Source organism: Rhea americana, unplaced genomic scaffold (assembly GCF_003343005.1).
Source record: "Rhea americana isolate MKP2758 unplaced genomic scaffold, rheAme1 scaffold_23, whole genome shotgun sequence".
NCBI lineage: Eukaryota > Metazoa > Chordata > Aves > Rheiformes > Rheidae > Rhea > Rhea americana.
In genome coordinates this window covers 5,556,458-5,574,580 of record NW_028186346.1, presented here as the reverse complement: position 1 = coordinate 5,574,580, position 18,123 = coordinate 5,556,458, and the positions used below count along the sequence as shown (strand labels likewise).

General features: G+C 37.4%; 1 protein-coding gene across 1 annotated transcript in view; it reads right to left on the bottom strand.

Annotated features, from left to right (window-relative positions):
* Positions 1-18,123, bottom strand: part of UBAC2 (UBA domain containing 2) — a 110,987-nt gene that overhangs the window by 90,677 nt on the left and 2,187 nt on the right. Inside the window, exons 3-5 of the mRNA XM_085306030.1 lie at positions 17,931-18,057; positions 4,146-4,273; positions 193-312 (exon numbers count right to left, since the gene is read on the bottom strand). Of these exons, the coding sequence (XP_085162156.1) occupies positions 193-312; positions 4,146-4,273; positions 17,931-18,057 (375 nt within the window). The remainder of the gene's footprint in view (positions 1-192; positions 313-4,145; positions 4,274-17,930; positions 18,058-18,123) is intronic.

The window sequence follows — 18,123 nt, the reverse complement described above, 5'->3', positions numbered from 1 at the left end:
TCACAGAGTAATCCACTGCTTTGGAAAAAAAAAAATCAATAAAAATTTTGATTTATAGAAATAAATTAACTTTAAAACCCTTTAAAATATATTTCCACAAAAGAAGTTAGTAATAAAGTTCAATCCAAGACTAGAAGACATAAAGAGGTGCAGAAAATAGTTTCTATTAAAAAAAATGTAATTGGAACTTACTGAAAATTTTCTGCTGCCGTATCTTCTTTCAAATATTCTAAAGTTATAGATGAGCAGACTGCTGCAGAATGTGTCTTTCAGATCAAGACATACTGTTCTCCCAAATACAAGTCTCCAAATCTAGAAGGTTAAAGATTGTCATATTAAGTCTCTCTTCCCTCACAGAGGCTCTTTACAGAATTTGTGCCCAGAACAAACGTTAACACTGAAGAAAGATAACAGAAATACAGTAGAACATTTAAGCAGAAAAATAAAGACAACAATGTTCAGCAGTATAGTTCAAGAAGTCTGTTTAAAAATAAAAGTTTTCTAGGAAGAGGTCTATTTCTTAAAATACACTTACAATTTAAATGAAGTCTAATCCATTTTTATGGCCCTTGTTCACATTTACAAATAAAATCGGAAATCACAACCCTAGTAAATCACAGAATCATAGAGTTATTTATTTTTGAAGTGACCAGGAGAAATCATCTAGTCCAATTTAACGCTAAAAGCAGGTATAGTCAGATCAGCTTGCTCAGGGACTCGTCCCATTGTGTCTTGAACACCTCCAAAAATGGAGAACCTCCCTGGGCAACCCGTTTCAATGTTTTATCACCTTCATGGTTTACAAAAACAAACAAGCAAGCAAGCAAGCAAACCAAACTGAAAACCACACATATATCTAATTGGAATTTTTCATGCTCCAATTTGTTTCAATTGCCTCTTGTCCTATTGCTGTCCACCTCCAAGAATCTGGCTCCAGCTTCTCTCTGTCGCTGTAGATAGCTAACCTGTAGACAGCAAAAAGGTGTTTCCTCTTTGCCTTCTCTACTCCAGGCTGAATAGATCCTGTTCTCTTGGCCATTACTTGATGTCACATGCTGCGGCCCTCTGATCATCCTGTGGATTTGCTCTAGTGTGTCCATGTCTTTCTTGTACTGAGGTGCCCAGAATGGGACACAGTACTCTAAATAACGTCTTACAAGTGCCAAATAGATGGGAAGTATCACTTGCCTGGACCTGCTGGCCACACACCAACTAATACAGCTCAGAAGGCTGTTGGTCTTCTTGGCTACAAGAGCCTTTTTCCAGTCACCAGGTACCTCCACCAATTTCCATGATCTTTTGAAGATGTTATGAAGAGGCCTCACAATTACATTTCCAGTTTCCAGTTCCTTTTGTGCCATCAGAGCCATCTGGTCTCTCCGAATTGCATATGGCTAGGTGGCATAAAAGATCCCTGACCATCTTCCCCTATGAATCAGTATTACTTCAGTCCCATAGATTCTGGTAGGAGGCTCAGAGCCCTTGAAAACCTGGGGGTAAAATCTTACCACTGCAAACTGATGCAAAAAGGGCACTGAATACTTCAGTCCTTTCCATGTCCTTTTCCACTACGTCCTCTCCCCACTGAGCAACGGATTCACATTACTCTCACCCTTCCTTTTGCTGCAGATGCATTTACAGAAAACTTCCTTGCTGCCCTTAATCTCCCTTGCTAGTTTTCAGCTCAGCTAACTTTCCTATATCACAGCCTGCTAAGCATTCTCCACTCTCTGAACCTTAAATCTTTCAAGATCCGTGAGCATCAACTGGTATTTCTGCATTTAACTTTACTGGAATACAAAACAACTGAACACATCTACAGTAAAAAGTGGGACCTCACAGTTCTAGCTGTCACATGTCAATGTGCCCAGTAGCTTGAGGACAACCTCTCCTAAAGCCCAAGCTGTCAGGGCTGTGATCTTACAGCTCAACATTTGGTGACACATATTAATTGAACAGCACTTCCATAGACTATGTCAGGCTTCCAAACCTAATTTACTTCATCTAGCCTAAAAAATACATAGGGCTGAAGAAATTAAGATCTTGATTACTTTACACACTGTTTCTTTACTACTCTTAAGAGTCCCCATTATGGCAACAAAGATCTTTTCATTTGCTACAATAAATATTTTGCCTTTCAAATCAAAAGCATTCTACAACTGCATACTTTATTTCATATCTGCTGCACCAGTTTTAACAAGTGTTAATACCCAAAATGCCTGTTCTGCCCCTGAAAAATTTCTCTTCCATTAAACTCCTCCTTCTAGATGAATTTATTCCTAAACAACTTTTCTTAAAGTGGTCTCACTTTAATATTAGCATCAGGCAGGAATTAAATCATTTACTGTCCCTGATCTGGGAGATACAGAATTATGAAGTATATACCTTAGTCCAAAAAGCTAAGACAAAAAGGAAAAAAACAAATTCAGGAAAATATAAAAAAAAAAAAAAAAAAAAAAAAAAAAAAGAAGAAGAAGAAAAAAAAGGAATTCCCCGAAACATCACATAAAAGCATCACAGCTTCTACAGCTACCTCCAAATGGCAATATTTAAGACCTAATAGAAAAAGATGATTTCTTTCAAAAAGATACACCTACCCCTACTCCTAGTTTTCAGCAGATCAGACAAATGGAAAGATGGAACTCTTAAAGATAAGCTTAGAAAAAAAACCTTTCTATTTAAACTCTGATTATTCTGCCAGACCTTTTAGCCTCCCTTCCCAAATATTTTGTTGTAACACTTTTAAGAGATAGATATTCATTTATGTCTTTTTTTTTGCTGCAGAACCCCAGCAAGACACTTTGAAAACATGAATGGTGCTCTTAGACATTGCATTCTCATTGAAACACAGCTAYTGTTCTTGACAAGAAAGAGCATAGCGAGAACAACAGCACAAAGAATCACTAGTTTCCCTGTCTGGCCCCTGTGAAAAATAAACTAATGGTGAAGTGGGAAAAAACAAAAGCATGAGCAAGTAGCAACTGCAGGGGACTGTATTGTTCTGAATCTCTCTGGACCTCTGAAAAACCTGCAGCCACAGTAGGAGTCAGGACTACTCAAAAATAATCAGAAAGAATGGATCTAGATATAAGCAAAATATATACATACATATATGCAAGGCCATCTCATATATATATACATATATATACTATATATGTATATATACATATGAGATGGCCTTGCATTTTTCAGGGCTTCATAAAAACTGATCTGTAACATAATTATCTTTTACAGCCTAAAGGCTACAGTCAGCATCCTCAAAGACATTCAGCTGACTAAATACTTTTTTGAACCCAACTATAAAACCTTTGGGGAAAGATAATTACAGAGGCATTTGCTGACCCTTCTCTGGAGCAATAGTATGCTGCTTTCAAAGAACAAAAAAATTAAAAACAACAACAACCCCCCCAAAATGTAACTAGCTGTTTCTAAATGCAGACTTTTGACAATTAGAATTGGTATCACAGAATTCCTTAATTTAGCAGAGAGTAAAATCTTAAAAGGTGTAGTACCTCAAAAGATGAAAGTACTCTGGTTTCAGCTGGGAATAAGCTACAAATGTTTAATAAGATAATTAACTAATTCAGCAGACTATTGAGGAACATGACAAATTCTCCAAATGAGAGTCTTCAAATTAGAAGCAGCAGGTAAATTTTAGTTTCCCATAATACCCTGAAGTAGAAGTTAAAGAGCAAAATTCATGGGCTGTTTTTAAAGGAAATCATGATCAGAGTAACTGTTCACAGATAGCCCTTTTCATCCTCAAAAACTGAGCACAATAATGACATTCATATCAAAATATTTATATTATTACATAAATTAATTCACACTTTATTTACAGCGAGTTTCCCATCTGTCAGTGGCTTGAAGGAGAGATGATACAAAACCAACCATTTCCCAGACAACAGAAAGAAGTGAAAGCTGACAGTTTCAGATCAGTTTTTCTCATTTCAGCCAAAAAGTGGGTAATAGCCTGTTACACACAGTGGCCCACTAGGGTAACATGGTAAAAGGTAAAACACAAGTTAATCTAAGACGATGAACAAAGGGAAAGAAACAGAGGAGAAACSGAAGGGGGCGGGGGGGAATGACACAGAAGAAAGCATTTTGCAATCTCTTTTCACACAAAATTAACTGACACTTACCTGAAAATCCTCTTTTATACCTTGTAGGTTATATGCAAAGAACTTCTGATAATGTTGGAAGAGTAGAGCCAATAGAATCGAGATGGCACTTGGGACTAATAACAGACTCTTTGACAAAGGTGCTTTATCTTAAAGACAGAAAATAAAATAAATGTGATTTTAGAGAAAAATATCTCTCACATTTAAAAAGCGACACATTTAGACAAGTGATTGGAACATGTAGCAGTGGCATCACTTTTTTTTTTTTTTTTTAATCTCAACAACTTCCCTTCCAAATAGGAAAAAAACTAAAGAAAGTCTTTGATAGTTGAACATTAATCGGATATTCTGTTTCCAGCATTCTCTCATGGAATTAACTGTCTAGCTAGAATTAAAACAAAGCTCTCTCTACCTATGGAGGTCATGCAAGAACTCCTACACAAGACACCACAACATTTCAGGGGAAAAAAAAAMCAGTATTTTCTTGCTTGCAAAATATACATGCAAATCCATTTACATCACTTGCTTTAGGAATTACGATTAACTTCTATTCTGGAGTCTGTGAATCGGGAACCACCTGAAAAAATGTCCAGATAACTAACTTTTCACAATGCTCAGATCCACCACTCAAGAAAGATATGCTGAAGTCAGTTTATATGACATCCATACGCACGAATGACAGACATCCAACAATGATTATAATTATTAAGGAAGAAATTAATTAAAATTGGGAAGTTTGTGAAATCAGAATTTCTCTCCCCCTAATAGCACAACTTTCAAGCAGGACACTCAGAAGCAAGCAAGCAGAGAATCTTCGCAATACACATTTACTAAAAACTGTCTAGTGGAATATCTAGGACAAAACACCCAATAATTCATCCCAARTTGTGTTGGTGTAGCTGCTGCAACAGAACAGAAACTCTTGCCCAACAATTCAAGCCAACACAGAAACCGAAATAAGTCTGTGACATTTCTCCTCTTTACACATGCACTTTAATCACATTTTACTTCCTTCCCAAACATCCCAGTTATAGCATGCATGTATTGATTTATGGACTACTCCTCTTTTGCAGGACATTATCATGAAATTATTTTTAGATAACAAAAGGAACGATACAACTAATTTAAAACCAATAATAAGAAGTAAAGCATAGACACACAGGAAAAACAACGGCATAAAAAGTAGTGTAATACAGCAAACATTTGTTATGCATCCAGATAAACTAATCATCATAAATGATCCAGTCTACAACATCTGCCGCACACTAGAAGAATGAACTACTGTAAAAGGAATATGGTAATAGGCACCAAAGCCAAGATTTTACCATGGCACAATCCCATTGCCAGTAAAAATACAGCAGTGCTTTATGTAATTTAAGGACAACCTTTGTTCAAGTATTAACCGAYGACTTCAAAAAGAGCATTCATAGAAGTGTTAGATAGTCCCAGTTCACATCATCTTGAAGTCTTCACCTTGAAGTCATGAATTTTCTGTTCACCATACTGGATTAGCGAAGAAAATGTCTTTTCCTACGTGCAGCGTACCATCAACTTAAACTTAAAATTATCCTTTCAGTTTCTAACCATATCTTTAAGTTCATTATTCACAGATTCATTTTCTTTACTCCATTAAAATAATCAATGCCTTTGAAGAACTGTCCTTTCTGTTATAGATACTGGAGAGTGACTTGGGTCACAAAGGCTGATATTACTCTGCTACCCATAAGCCTTAGTTTTATCATTAGTGTGGTAATATCATGAGGGCAGCAAGCCTAGTTGAGTGTTTTTAATGTAAGAAAACTATCCTCCTTACGATCTAATCTCTTTGCCTGGATTTTTGCTCCCCCAAAATATACTCCATGGTCTTGAGACATCCATTATTTTAATTTTTCATTCCTCTGATTTAGTTTGATGCCTTAAAAATCATCATTAGAGTAAGGTAAAACACTGAAGGTGGTGGGGGGAAGACAATTACAGATGCCTGAAAGTTGCTGTGCACACAATACATGCAAACATCCACTTAAAAGCTCAGCCAGAGCTCCTTTAGTTAACTTGAGCTCCTAGCAGCAGACATCATTTACCTGAACACATTTGAACTGAACCATGCTTTGCATTATCAAAAACTTGCATTATTGCAATTGTTTTTGCAAGCATTTACTCTTCAGATGAAATATTAAGTCTTCTTTATAGAAAAATCGTGTGTTGGAGTAAGATTAAAAAAAAAAAAGCCTATACAATATCTGTAATAGAAACAAAAATGCTCCTGAAAACAACAGCAATGGATTAGCAAATTTAGTAATACTAGGGCTCAAATCATAAAAGTCAAACTTAAACTACTGAGCTTAAGTGGTATGACATCTCAGTGCTACTTATGCCATTTTAGGAATTTTTCTATTTAATCGTCCTGTATTGTTAAATAGCAGTAAGACAGTCACCTGACACAGCATTCAATAGTCCTTCTTTCCAAATTATTTAAGTGACAAAAAAGTAATAAGCAGGTAAAGATAAAAGTACAGCACTAAAATCACCTCAGTGCAAGCTTCATGTCATACAGGAAATCTAAAACATTAATTTTAACATGGAAAATGTCAGTTCTATAACCATGATATAATTGATACTCAGAAGTAAAGCCTAAATCAGAATAGGACTAGTCACAACAGTAGGTATCTCTGAAATGAAGTTTGATAAAACTTGTAAAACTTGTACCTTACTTAAATATATTTACATTAAATACATTTACAATTTTTCACAAGTTTAAACAAACTTTCCAAGGACTCATTAGTCCTTTGACAATCTGCACTTAAGGATGAAGTCACCACAAAAAAGTGACAACTGAAATACTAGATTTCCCACTGTGACTATTTATTTCTATACATGCTTTATATCTGTCTTTAGATTTCACTGTAATTTCCATATCATTAGATCATTCTCACTTTATAGTTAGCACACACTTAAAGTATATTATCATAAATTAACTCCTGATTTGATTGTGTTCAAAAATAACCAACCAATAAAACCACACCTGTTTTCTCCAAAATGTGTAAACACACACATTTTTATTAAGATCCCCGTTTTAGCTTTCAGCTTAAGACACTTTAAACCTTATCATAGAGAAACGTGTTTTATTTTTTTAAGTATGTCACTAAGTGAAAAAACACAAAAGCAACTAACCCATTAACGTGACAGGCACCCACAGGGAGCATCTCATCAATAATGGAAACTTTTACTCTCAACGTTCTCAAAACGTCATCATGGTTTGTAACACTGTTCTTGTCTGGTAAACTGAAGATAAGATAAACTCTTCCACATAAACAATTTACACATCTCCTTAAATGTTTTACCCAGTGATTCAGTGTACAGGGTAGTAGTTTGCTTTACTATTCAACAGCACATAGGTCCTTATGAAGTGAGGTCATCAGTAAAGGAGCAATTCGCCGCCGCTACAGAATGCCATCAGTCCCAACCAGTCACACCGAAAATTACTATCAATTTCAGCTATAACAATCATGCTTCTGACATCTGACTCAAATTCCTTACTATGTATATAAAGATAAAATTTTAAACCTGAAATTCCAGCCTGCAACATTATAGGTTGGTAATTCAGCTTTCTGTCTCATATCTAGGTACCAGGGACTATAGTCAATGCTAATATAAACACATGCATGGAGAAAAAACACAATGTCTCTATGCCATGTAAAGAAAGTAGAATGAAAGAATAAACTCTCATTCTCATACTGAAGAGCTAAGATAAATGAAAAACTATCTTCAAAGACCATGGAATACATTTGCACTCCTGAAGTATCTCTTAAGTGACAATTCTTGCAAACACCAGACAATAATAATAGTGTTGCCGCAACTTGCATATTGAGATCTCATCTATGTGAACAGAATAATTTTGAAATAGGCAGCAAAATATGACAATGCTATGATGACCATGCAAACAACTAGCTTTCACCACAGATCATTGCTTCCACCTGGGGCACTGGAGAAGTTCTCCCCAAAATAACCCTCATAACCTCACAGGCAAGTGTTCCAGTCTTTGTGATACCATTAAGCAATGTGAGACTCATCCTAGAACAGGATGTAAACCAAAAAACAATGGTAGATCTCCACAATCCACCCCTGCACTCATTTACAAATCCCATGAATTCTCTTATTCCACAGCCTACCACTTTTTTGGCCAGCAGCACCACTTTCAAAGGGCAGAGCGCTCATTACAAAACAGATGTCTCTCACTAGCAGGGGCAGAGGCTTATGGTCCAGAAGTACAAGTAGCTGCAGCTTCAAAATCCACCACTGCATTAATGAGAAGAATATGGAAGTTGTGGCAGCAGCAACAGCTACAGTTTTAGAAATAATTTCCTGTTGCCTGGCTGTTCAACACTCACAGTGAGCCAAGACAGTCAGCGGAATGACAAGGCTGCCTCCTCCAACACTAACCTACTGTTTCAGAAGGGCTTTTCAGGGAGCAGCTTTACACCTTGGACTGATATTCGACTTGTCAGAGTTCCCCATTGCAGGTGCCAGTTGATGAGCAGTGACTGCAGAATCTTCAATCACCTCAGGGCATTTTCCTGGAGATCCTGGCTGAGCTTACACCAGAGCCACAGACAAAACACATCAGTGTGACGGCTTTTTTTCCCCCCAGTGCCACCTGTGTACTTCCCAAACCCAGATGTTAGAGGCAAATACACCACTTTCATACAGGCAAATTAAGTGCTAGAGGCTATATAATAGGRTGAAATACGGAGGAACCTATTCTATTAATTGTGATTCACAAGATCTGTTCATCTTTAAGCAGTAGCACATGCCCATTTGGATATACCCTACTCCCCAAATGCACTAGTGGAATGCATATTTTTGGTTCTTTTGTTTTTCCTGCATTAAGCYTTCACATACTTATCTACTGTACTCCAAAGCCTGGTTGAGAACCTGCAGCAGGTTCTCTAGCATACAGTAATCTTTCAAAATGGTTAGTTTTCAGAAACTCTTGCCTATTTTTTTCCTCCAGATGCAAGTTTACCAGTACATCAAACAAATAGTATTAATGGCATGAATATTTCCTCTCATATACTTGGAAATCTTTACTGGAATGGTTCATGAAACTCTCTGTCAGATACTCAATCTGTAAAGAACTTTAAGTATTTCCTAGATGCCAAGGTGYGTTTTTGGGTGACTGGAGCAATCTTACTAGATCTGAGGAATAAGACTTGTCTTTGATTATAGCTATGCACTGACTTCTGAACAGTAACAAAACAAGTTAAAGCATGCCATCAAGGATGACAAGAGATACAGACATGTGTAACACCATTTGAGGAATCTCGAAGATGCCTACTCTGAGGAAGGAACTTAACTAAATGGTGCTGTAAGACCCTGTATCAAGGAAGGTGCTTCCATCATGCCCTATTTACTGAGGGAGAAGAGCACGCAATCTATTACRAGGAGATAAGGATTCCATATAATGAACTGTGGGGTTTGTTAAGTATGTCTCATGCTTTTCTCAGTTCAGAACAGTGTTCACCACAGCACATGGACATCAAAAGCTATGTATTTCTACTCAGAAGATTGTGAATTTTAACTGATGTGCACATCCTGAGTTTTTTCATAAGTTAGCGCCTGCTTTGCATAGTTTCCTTGGTTTTAACAGTATCAGACTACATTTTCACCTTAAGAATTATGGTCTATGTTACCACCTATCCATATGAGAAATCAGAAAAGTAGTTTATTTTTTGAATTTTTACAGTTCACTGTAAAAGAGAAAATACAGTTCTTTCAAAATAGGTAGCACTGCATTCTCATGTAGTGCTCTATTAGAGCATTTTTATGCTCAAATGAAATACAGTTTACTGTGCCATCAATGCTGTTTTGCAATATTCTATTGCCTTTTATATGGACAAAAATAGTTTGGAACTTAGACCATGTCTCTGCCTGTGTCCTGCTAGAAAGGTTTAACAGATTGAATTCTTTCAAATCAGGCATTTCAGGAGTTTTGTTAATAAACTGAAACAAAAAGAATTTCATAGGAATTCAGAAAAAAAAAAGAAATTTCACTAAGTGGTCTTATTTTGTTTCTTACATCAATAGCTGCCGATCAATAAAGAGTAACTCTACATAAGCTTAGTAAACCGCTCAGTAAACACAAATCTACCTTAAAAAAATATCCTAAGATATATTTTCTTTTTCAATCTGATAAAACTGGAAGTTCTCAGTAGAGTAACAGAAACACTCATAAATTGAACAAGTTTGAGGAGTAAATTGTCTTAATCCAGAGAACAAGAAAGGTGAACAAGAAAGAAAGGAGTATTCTTCCAACTGCAACTAGCAATCGTCATTTCAGCACAAGAGATGATACCACACAAGGAAGGAGGAAAAGCGACACTCAGAGGAGTTCCCACACATCAACAGAAACAGATGACCGCTGCATAACTCTCTGTATGAACAAAGACTGTATAATGCAAAAAGGCTTGCTGTTCTCTTCATCCAGAACATAAAATTAAGCTTCCAGCTTCATATCACATTATCTCTGAGGTAAAACTTTACATGATATGAATGCATGCCTTTTGTTCTGAAACAACGTGTTCTACTAGGAATATTTCAGAAAAATCCTCCAATAATAGAGGAGCCAAGTAGCATGCAATCCCCTTAAAAATATCCCAGCAGTTTGCATTAAACTCTTAAGACAGCATCAAGTTGAAATATCAATATTCAATTCAACATAGTGTAAACATTTACACGATAATTTCATAAGGAGTTAGGAAAGCATAGTAAGAGAAATGCTGTCCTACAACAAAAATTATAGTTAAATTATTTAACTTTTTTTTATCCTCCTTCATAATTAAACTTTGGAAAAGGTTTACAACATTACAGTTAAGCACAGATGATTTTTCACTCCTTATTCACTGCAAGTTATACACCATTCCCATGGTCCCGAAGCAGAGATTAAACTAACCACCACAGGACTGGTCATCTTTGAGAAAGAGGCAGCAGTAAAAGACTCTGAAAAAAGTCTATTTTTCTTGCACCACCTCAAGACAAGAACTCTCAAACACATTCCATTTCTGAAAGAGATTCAGTGTAAAAATACCACCACAACGAATTAGCACAAAAAACAAAATCACATGATACACATGCCACAGAACCTTAGTTTTAAATGGAAATCTTTCTGCTGAAAACAAAGGAACCACAGACTGAAGAACTACACTCTGCATGAAAATCCCTGTTCAACTCTGCTGAATAATGCAATGCGCTACTCAAAGCACCAGAAGCTCCCACTTCAAAAAAAAAAATGCCATCCATATATCGGATCAATGAAATACTCTACAATCTAGGTAGAAATTACACAACAAGCAGTTTGAACTGGAAATTATTTAAGAGTTGACTAGTGATTTTGAGAATTTGGTCAATATAGTGCAAGTATGTTTTTCTATTATTTCCCCGCTTTAAAAAAAGATCCGATACAAACTGATCTCACAAAAATACTGAAGTCACAGCTGTCAGAAATTCTTACATGGTTAAATGAAATACTGTGAATCATATGACTCTGTGCTGGCCTAGACATAGCGAAAAGACACAGAAAGGAGATACAGGCATATTTAGACTGTTATTTCACAGCTTACTTTGGTGGCTGATGATTATGATGCTTGCAAGTGAACACAGTAATAACAGTATCACTGCAGGAACGCTTATGAACTTAACACCAAAGCTGAGAGCTGAATGATGTTAGTACATAGGCTTAACATCACAAGAGGAATCTGGGCAACGCTTCTGGTCAAGATCCTATGCCTCCCAAGACCAAAGGATTTTAGTCCTGCAGAGGAAACACATTTGGCAGGAATAAAGTCAGTAAGAAAAACAAGTGAGATTTTTAAATCCATTTTTAAAAGATGCTGACATGACTAACCTAACCAATTGCCTATACATCTGTTCTTTAAGAAGGTGCTGGCTTTAGCCTAGGAGCCTTTAGCCTACTTCACAAAGTAAAAGTCAGAGACTATAAAAGAGTGAGGAGCTACTAAAAAAGGGAAATTCTTTGTTTTTAAAAGGAACATTCGAAAAGAAAGTGAAACAGGTTGAAGTTAACAGAAACACCCATCTAGCTGAATAGCCTCTTCCTCCTTCCAGCCACAGGGCATATTACTGTACTACTTTTAGTACATGCTATCGGAAATGTCAGGTATGACTACATCATAGTGCTGTGTGGAGATCCCCAAGCTAGCTCCAAATGAGCTAGCTCTGCAGCAGAAGCAGAATGGCCACAGTTTTGTGGCATGCAGTGCCTGGGTTAATTGAACTGATGTGGCTACATGGCTCCCAAGACTCAAGCTAATATTTTTGAATTGCATGGTACTTCAGTATGCTGATATACAACCTAATCTGTGTTCCCATACACTGCTGTATTGCCCAATATTGTTATGCATGCAAGTCTGATATATTCAATATATACTTCATCCTTTCTTCAGTCCTACCATAAAGCATCAACCTATATAGCTTTATTATTTTCCTGATGCCTACATGCAGAACACTTCAGTCTTGCAGGCTGCACAAGCAGAGGAGCACAACAGCCCATTCTTGCTTGAGTTTAAGAAACATTTAGCACAGCACTGCAAGGTTCACAGAGAGGTAAAAGCACAGGCTGCGTAAGAGGAAATCCATACACGTAAGTTCAAAGTATTCTACTACTACACAAAGTAATTTGTGTGTAGTAGCCACAGTAGTCAAATACTTCCCAGGTGTAGGAAGTGGCTATGCTGTAAAACACTGACTCAAATTTTACCTTAATAAAGGTTAGCTCTAATAGATTGCCCTGTGACTTCCACGTGCAGCACTGCTCATCGCACGTGCAATAATGTTGGAAGAGGACGGATAATAAAATATCTGCAGAAGAGTTTGATGTAGATCTTACTGGCGTGAAAGTTGTTGAAAAGGCTTTGGTGTCTTAAAGTGAAAAGCTTCTTACGTATGGTAAATTTGGTCCTGGAATTCAGCATGCTGGAGAACAAGGAGCAATAACAGCTAGGCAGCACTACGGTAAATCAGCTACCTCATGTCACTCCTGATGCACTCATGTAGCCTTTGCAGAGCCACTAAAGTATGTCAGTACCATTCTTCATGGGACTCCTATTTCTAGCAGGATGCAACACAAGAAACAAGTCTGTGTGTAGCACTACTGTCCACCTCTTAAATCCTGCCTGAAATCTGGGTGCTGGAGCATGCTTCCTCAGCACACTATAGCAGAGCTCCTCAGAAGTTTGAATCTAATTCTTTAGAATCAGCTCAGCTCCAGCTGGATTAACATTTTGCTAAGTTACCTGAGGATGCCTGGGCTGCACTTCCTATAACCTAGAGTAACTGGATTTTTCTGCTTCCAAGGTTTACCAGCTCCTCTGCTATTCTAGATAATCAAAGCAGTCTGCATTAACAATGGCAAACTGCCTCTGTCCTTTTAAATGGTGTTCTTATTTGTCTCCTGACTTCCATCTGGTGTAGAGGCAACATGTACCAGGTATGTCTATTTTTACATCTCTTCATCCAACACTCTCAGATGTGTCACATACAGATCAGGTAGGGAGTTCCCAGCTCCCAATATGTTGTTCATCTGCTACACCCAATGTTGCCTGTAAGGAGTTCAGCATATCAGTCCTAGCAAAGAACATAAAAGTCTGGACTGGCTCACATGCATCCAGAGGTCAAATAATTTGTTTGTTGTGAGGGTTATCGGGGTTGGTTTTTATGTATCTCTTTTGTGATGACAGTTTTTTCAAGAACCTTACTGCCTATGTATGTAAAATTAAAGAGTTCTGAGTAGAACTGGGAGGGAGGATTTATATCAAGTACTACTGATGAACACTTTATGTAAGAATTCAACTGCAGTACTCAAAATCAGGAGACATCTTCTCAGAAGGCAAATGTACAAGACACGGACTTCACTACACAGGCACAGCTATTCAAGCACCGTTTATGAAAAAGCGTAGCTTGCATAAAAGCAGCCAAATGTTAGAGGAACAGCTGAAGCTGCAGTAAAGAACTTTCAGGGTTTTAATATAACTTGTATTCAGAGACTACCATTTACCTCACAGAATGACGGAGCCCAGATGTGAAATGAACTCTTCTGCATAGCCAGCAACATCTACCACCACCGTCAACCATCACCCATAGTACAGAAATCACCCCCAAAGATAACTAGAGATAAGTAATACCAAAACAATTTGTACTTGGTATTAACTTTCAAAATGTTTTTTGCCAGTAGAACACTGGGACATTAGCAGAAATAAAATCTGGCCAAACAGTATCAACTAAGCAAAAAAGCCAAAGGCACATTCAAAGACATTGTTACATGAAAAAGAATTTTACAGCTATATCTAGATGATGTATGCTAGAACTGCTTTATTATCTGATTCTACCCAAGGCAACAACAGTCCTACCCTCAGTGAAGAACAGTAATATTCAGGACAGCTATGGTATATAATGCCGACTTAAGAAAAGCGAAACTTACTCCGGTAAGTCCACAGTAGTGTGTCAGGACCACCTCATAATACAAACACAAAATAAATTCAGGTTGAATGAATCTGAGAGTATTCCTGGTCTAGAAATTTTTGGAAATGCAGCTACTCAGTAATCTGCACAAACTGACTGGTTACACTGCTGAACCCCTTTTATTGATGAAATCAAAATACTCAAGTTTTCCATTCATTTACTAGCACTTAAGATTTTCTTTGTGCATGCAGCTAAAGATTTTCCCAAATAAATTTTAAATATGCTAAAAGGAACCTACAGTGTCTTCCTCCCATGTTACCTAGGAAACAGTACATTAGTATACTCTTAGGTGGCATCAGTCTATTAGAATTCTGTTATCCCTTCTTCCAAATTTTATCATTTTAAAAGTTTGGAGTATTAAAAATAACTTAATTTTAACAAACACATAGGCTTTTTATTTAAATTATTTGAAGATATCTTCTCCTAAGCACCCACAGTTACCATGTCTGGGATGCAGTAAAAGATAGAATCAACTATGGGATAAATTTAAGGGCCATGGATGTTTACAATAAGAATAACTTAAGGTGAAAAATGACCACAAAACTTAATATTCTACTTAAATTATTCTACATGATAAGACCAATTTAAACACAAGCATTTAGCAAACAAGTTAAAAAAAGTCCTAATCATCTCATAGTCTCCCTATAGTTTAAAAGAAAAGTTTTGTTTTCATTAAAATATCTAGAGATGAGAGATGCAGCCTACAAACATTCAGAAGACAGGAAGACTGAATAGCAAAAACGTGCAGTGGAGTATCAGCAAAAAGGAGATAGGCTTTATAGGACATTGATTGTAAATCTGATCTATGCGCTGCATCAAATAAGATGTAAGGATTCTTGGTTATTTCTCTCATTCAGACCTCTAATGAGAGCACAGACTATTAAATTCACCTTCGTATTGCCTCAAGGATCCACTGGAAGTATATTACATAATCTGCTGTTATTTATTTTGCTTTATTTTAAAATCAGCAAAATAAATAATAAACAACAAAATTCAGACTACGCAGAACACACACCATAATATCCTAGTTCAAGATGACTCATTAGGGTCAGATTACCAGATGAAGCAAAACATTTAAAGCCAACCATAATTGCTGCTACTAAGAGCCACTCATTAATCTCCTATTTCTTCCAGAGAAATATCAAATGCAACTTCAAGGACCAACTTACCTGCAAATTTTTCAAGGACCAAAATACTTCCAATGAGCTAAATAATTATTTAGGTTCTGAAAAGTAGTTTCAAAATTTAAATTAAATATGACTGGGTCAAAACATCTCAGATATGATTTCAGAAAACTGCCTTTCACAAAAACAGTTTTATAATACAATACATTAAAATATTTAATATATATTTAGAATGCATAAGAAGCCCCAAAAGAACTACATTACCAAAATCTAGTACAGTTGTGTGTGTTTGTTTGTGTTTGTTTTGCCATTGCCAAAGACAGGAATTCTGTGGAAGGGAGTGAAAGCAAGGCAATGGTGACAGAAGGAGTCCAGTAATGTTTGACATTTTTACTACAGTATCTACGTCCCAAGATGCTAAAACCATTTATTGATTAGAAATAGCATCAATAACTAGGTCACTTTTTAAAATAACCTAGCATGGCTAAAGAAATGCTTAGTATTATTAAGTTTCACCAAATTGTATTAGAATATGGCTTTAACCAAGATCTATGGATGTTATAAAGTCTGCCAGAGATGCCACACTGGGCCATAGGACTCTTCAGTTTTATCTGGTATCATCATTCTTATCACTCTCTGATCAGGTGCCCGGTTATTTTATCTAGAGTCTCTGATACAGGCCCTGGAACTGTGACCCAACAGCTGTTTGCTGTTGTGCTTCTACCAGAGGTTACTGTTGCCAAAATTCAGTTAGCTAAACAGAACACATGTGCAGGTATGCTTCCCTGATGCAAAACGCAGTAGCTTTGCTTGCACCCACCTTCATTAACCTAAACAATCAGACCCTGCACATCAGTGACTATATCCAATATACATTTCAGTCAGCTACTTCTACGATAAAAGCAGGAAAAAAAAAATCTGAGGGCACAAACTAAAACTGTCTATTAAATTGTCACAAGGATGCTTTTGGTGAATATATGTGGATATTCCTAAAAGCTATGCCTCACCTAGAGTTTGTCAGTGCCGCTGTACCAGCCAAGCTCTAAAGAATAAGTTTAGGTCAATAAGAGAGGTCATTACCAGTATAAGTTGTATCAGTTTCCTAGATAAAGTGAGTGTAAAAAAAAAAAATACTTTGTACAAACAGAATAGTATCTTCTCTAGGTTTCTTCCTAGCACAGATGTTTATTACAATCACAATTTTCCACTCACTCCTCCCACAGGCCTATCTTGGTAAAACCTTTAAGTGCTGGCTATGGCTTTCCACCCATTCAGCCAAATGAGGATACTTTTCACCCCTCTTCATTCTCCTGGAATTACAGACACATGCAACCAAAAGGCTGTTCTTGTAAGTCTCTATTATTTAATAATAATAAACAGAAGCAGCACATCAAGTAAACTGCTATCAGATCCATTTGTAAAAAAAAAAAAAAAAAAAAATCCCTTCACCTGTGAATGCTTCAAACATCGAATAACTACAACTAATACCTCTACTTAAACAAAAGACTTGCTCCCCCACAGTAAGAGATTGCTTTCACACTCAGATTTGGATTTGGTCTGAAGTATGCAGTTTGTCAGCAAAGTTTTGACTGGCTGCATCCCAGCCTGCTCTGAAGAGTGTAGTGTCAAAATCCATTTCACAGTCAATTCAATTCTTCATTGCCACACAGCAAATTCTTTGTAATGTAAACCAGCCCAGAGGCAATCTTCAGTGTCTGCAAAATCTGCTCAGGTAAAACATGAACCTGAAAGCTATCCTTAAACGGATTTACCATTACATGTATCCTTAAATCTGTCTGCCGAACAGTGTGGTTTAAACAGACTTTTTTTTTTTTTTTTTTTTTTTTTTTAATGCTTCGAAACGTTCTTTCTCTTCCCCGACATGTATACGTACAACTGGCGAAACAGTCACGGAACAACTAGGTCTAAAACAAGACCTCGCAAGGGCCCGATGATACAGGAAGAGCCGTGACCCAGAGCACACCAACTGCTGTCAAAAGCACAACGACAGCCAAAACAAAAGCTGCTTCTGTTTTATCAGCGTTGTAATTTTAGGAACGCTGGGCAAGACCGACACAGTCTTTTTTCCCCTTTTTCCCCCAGTGCAGGGAGCCCTTCAGTCACGCATCAGAAGCGGCTGGAGACCAACCTGAGCGGCACCCGGGCCCGCCCGGCGAGGCACAGCTCCAAAGCCCCCCGGCGCCGGGCGCGCCGCTCCGCGAAGCGCGGTGACCAGCGCACGGAGAGGAGCCGGGAGAACGCGCAACCGCCCAGCAAACGGCTTCCCCACCCCGAGCTGCCCCGCGGCACCGGCCCGGAGCCGCCGCCGCCCCCCGCCCCGC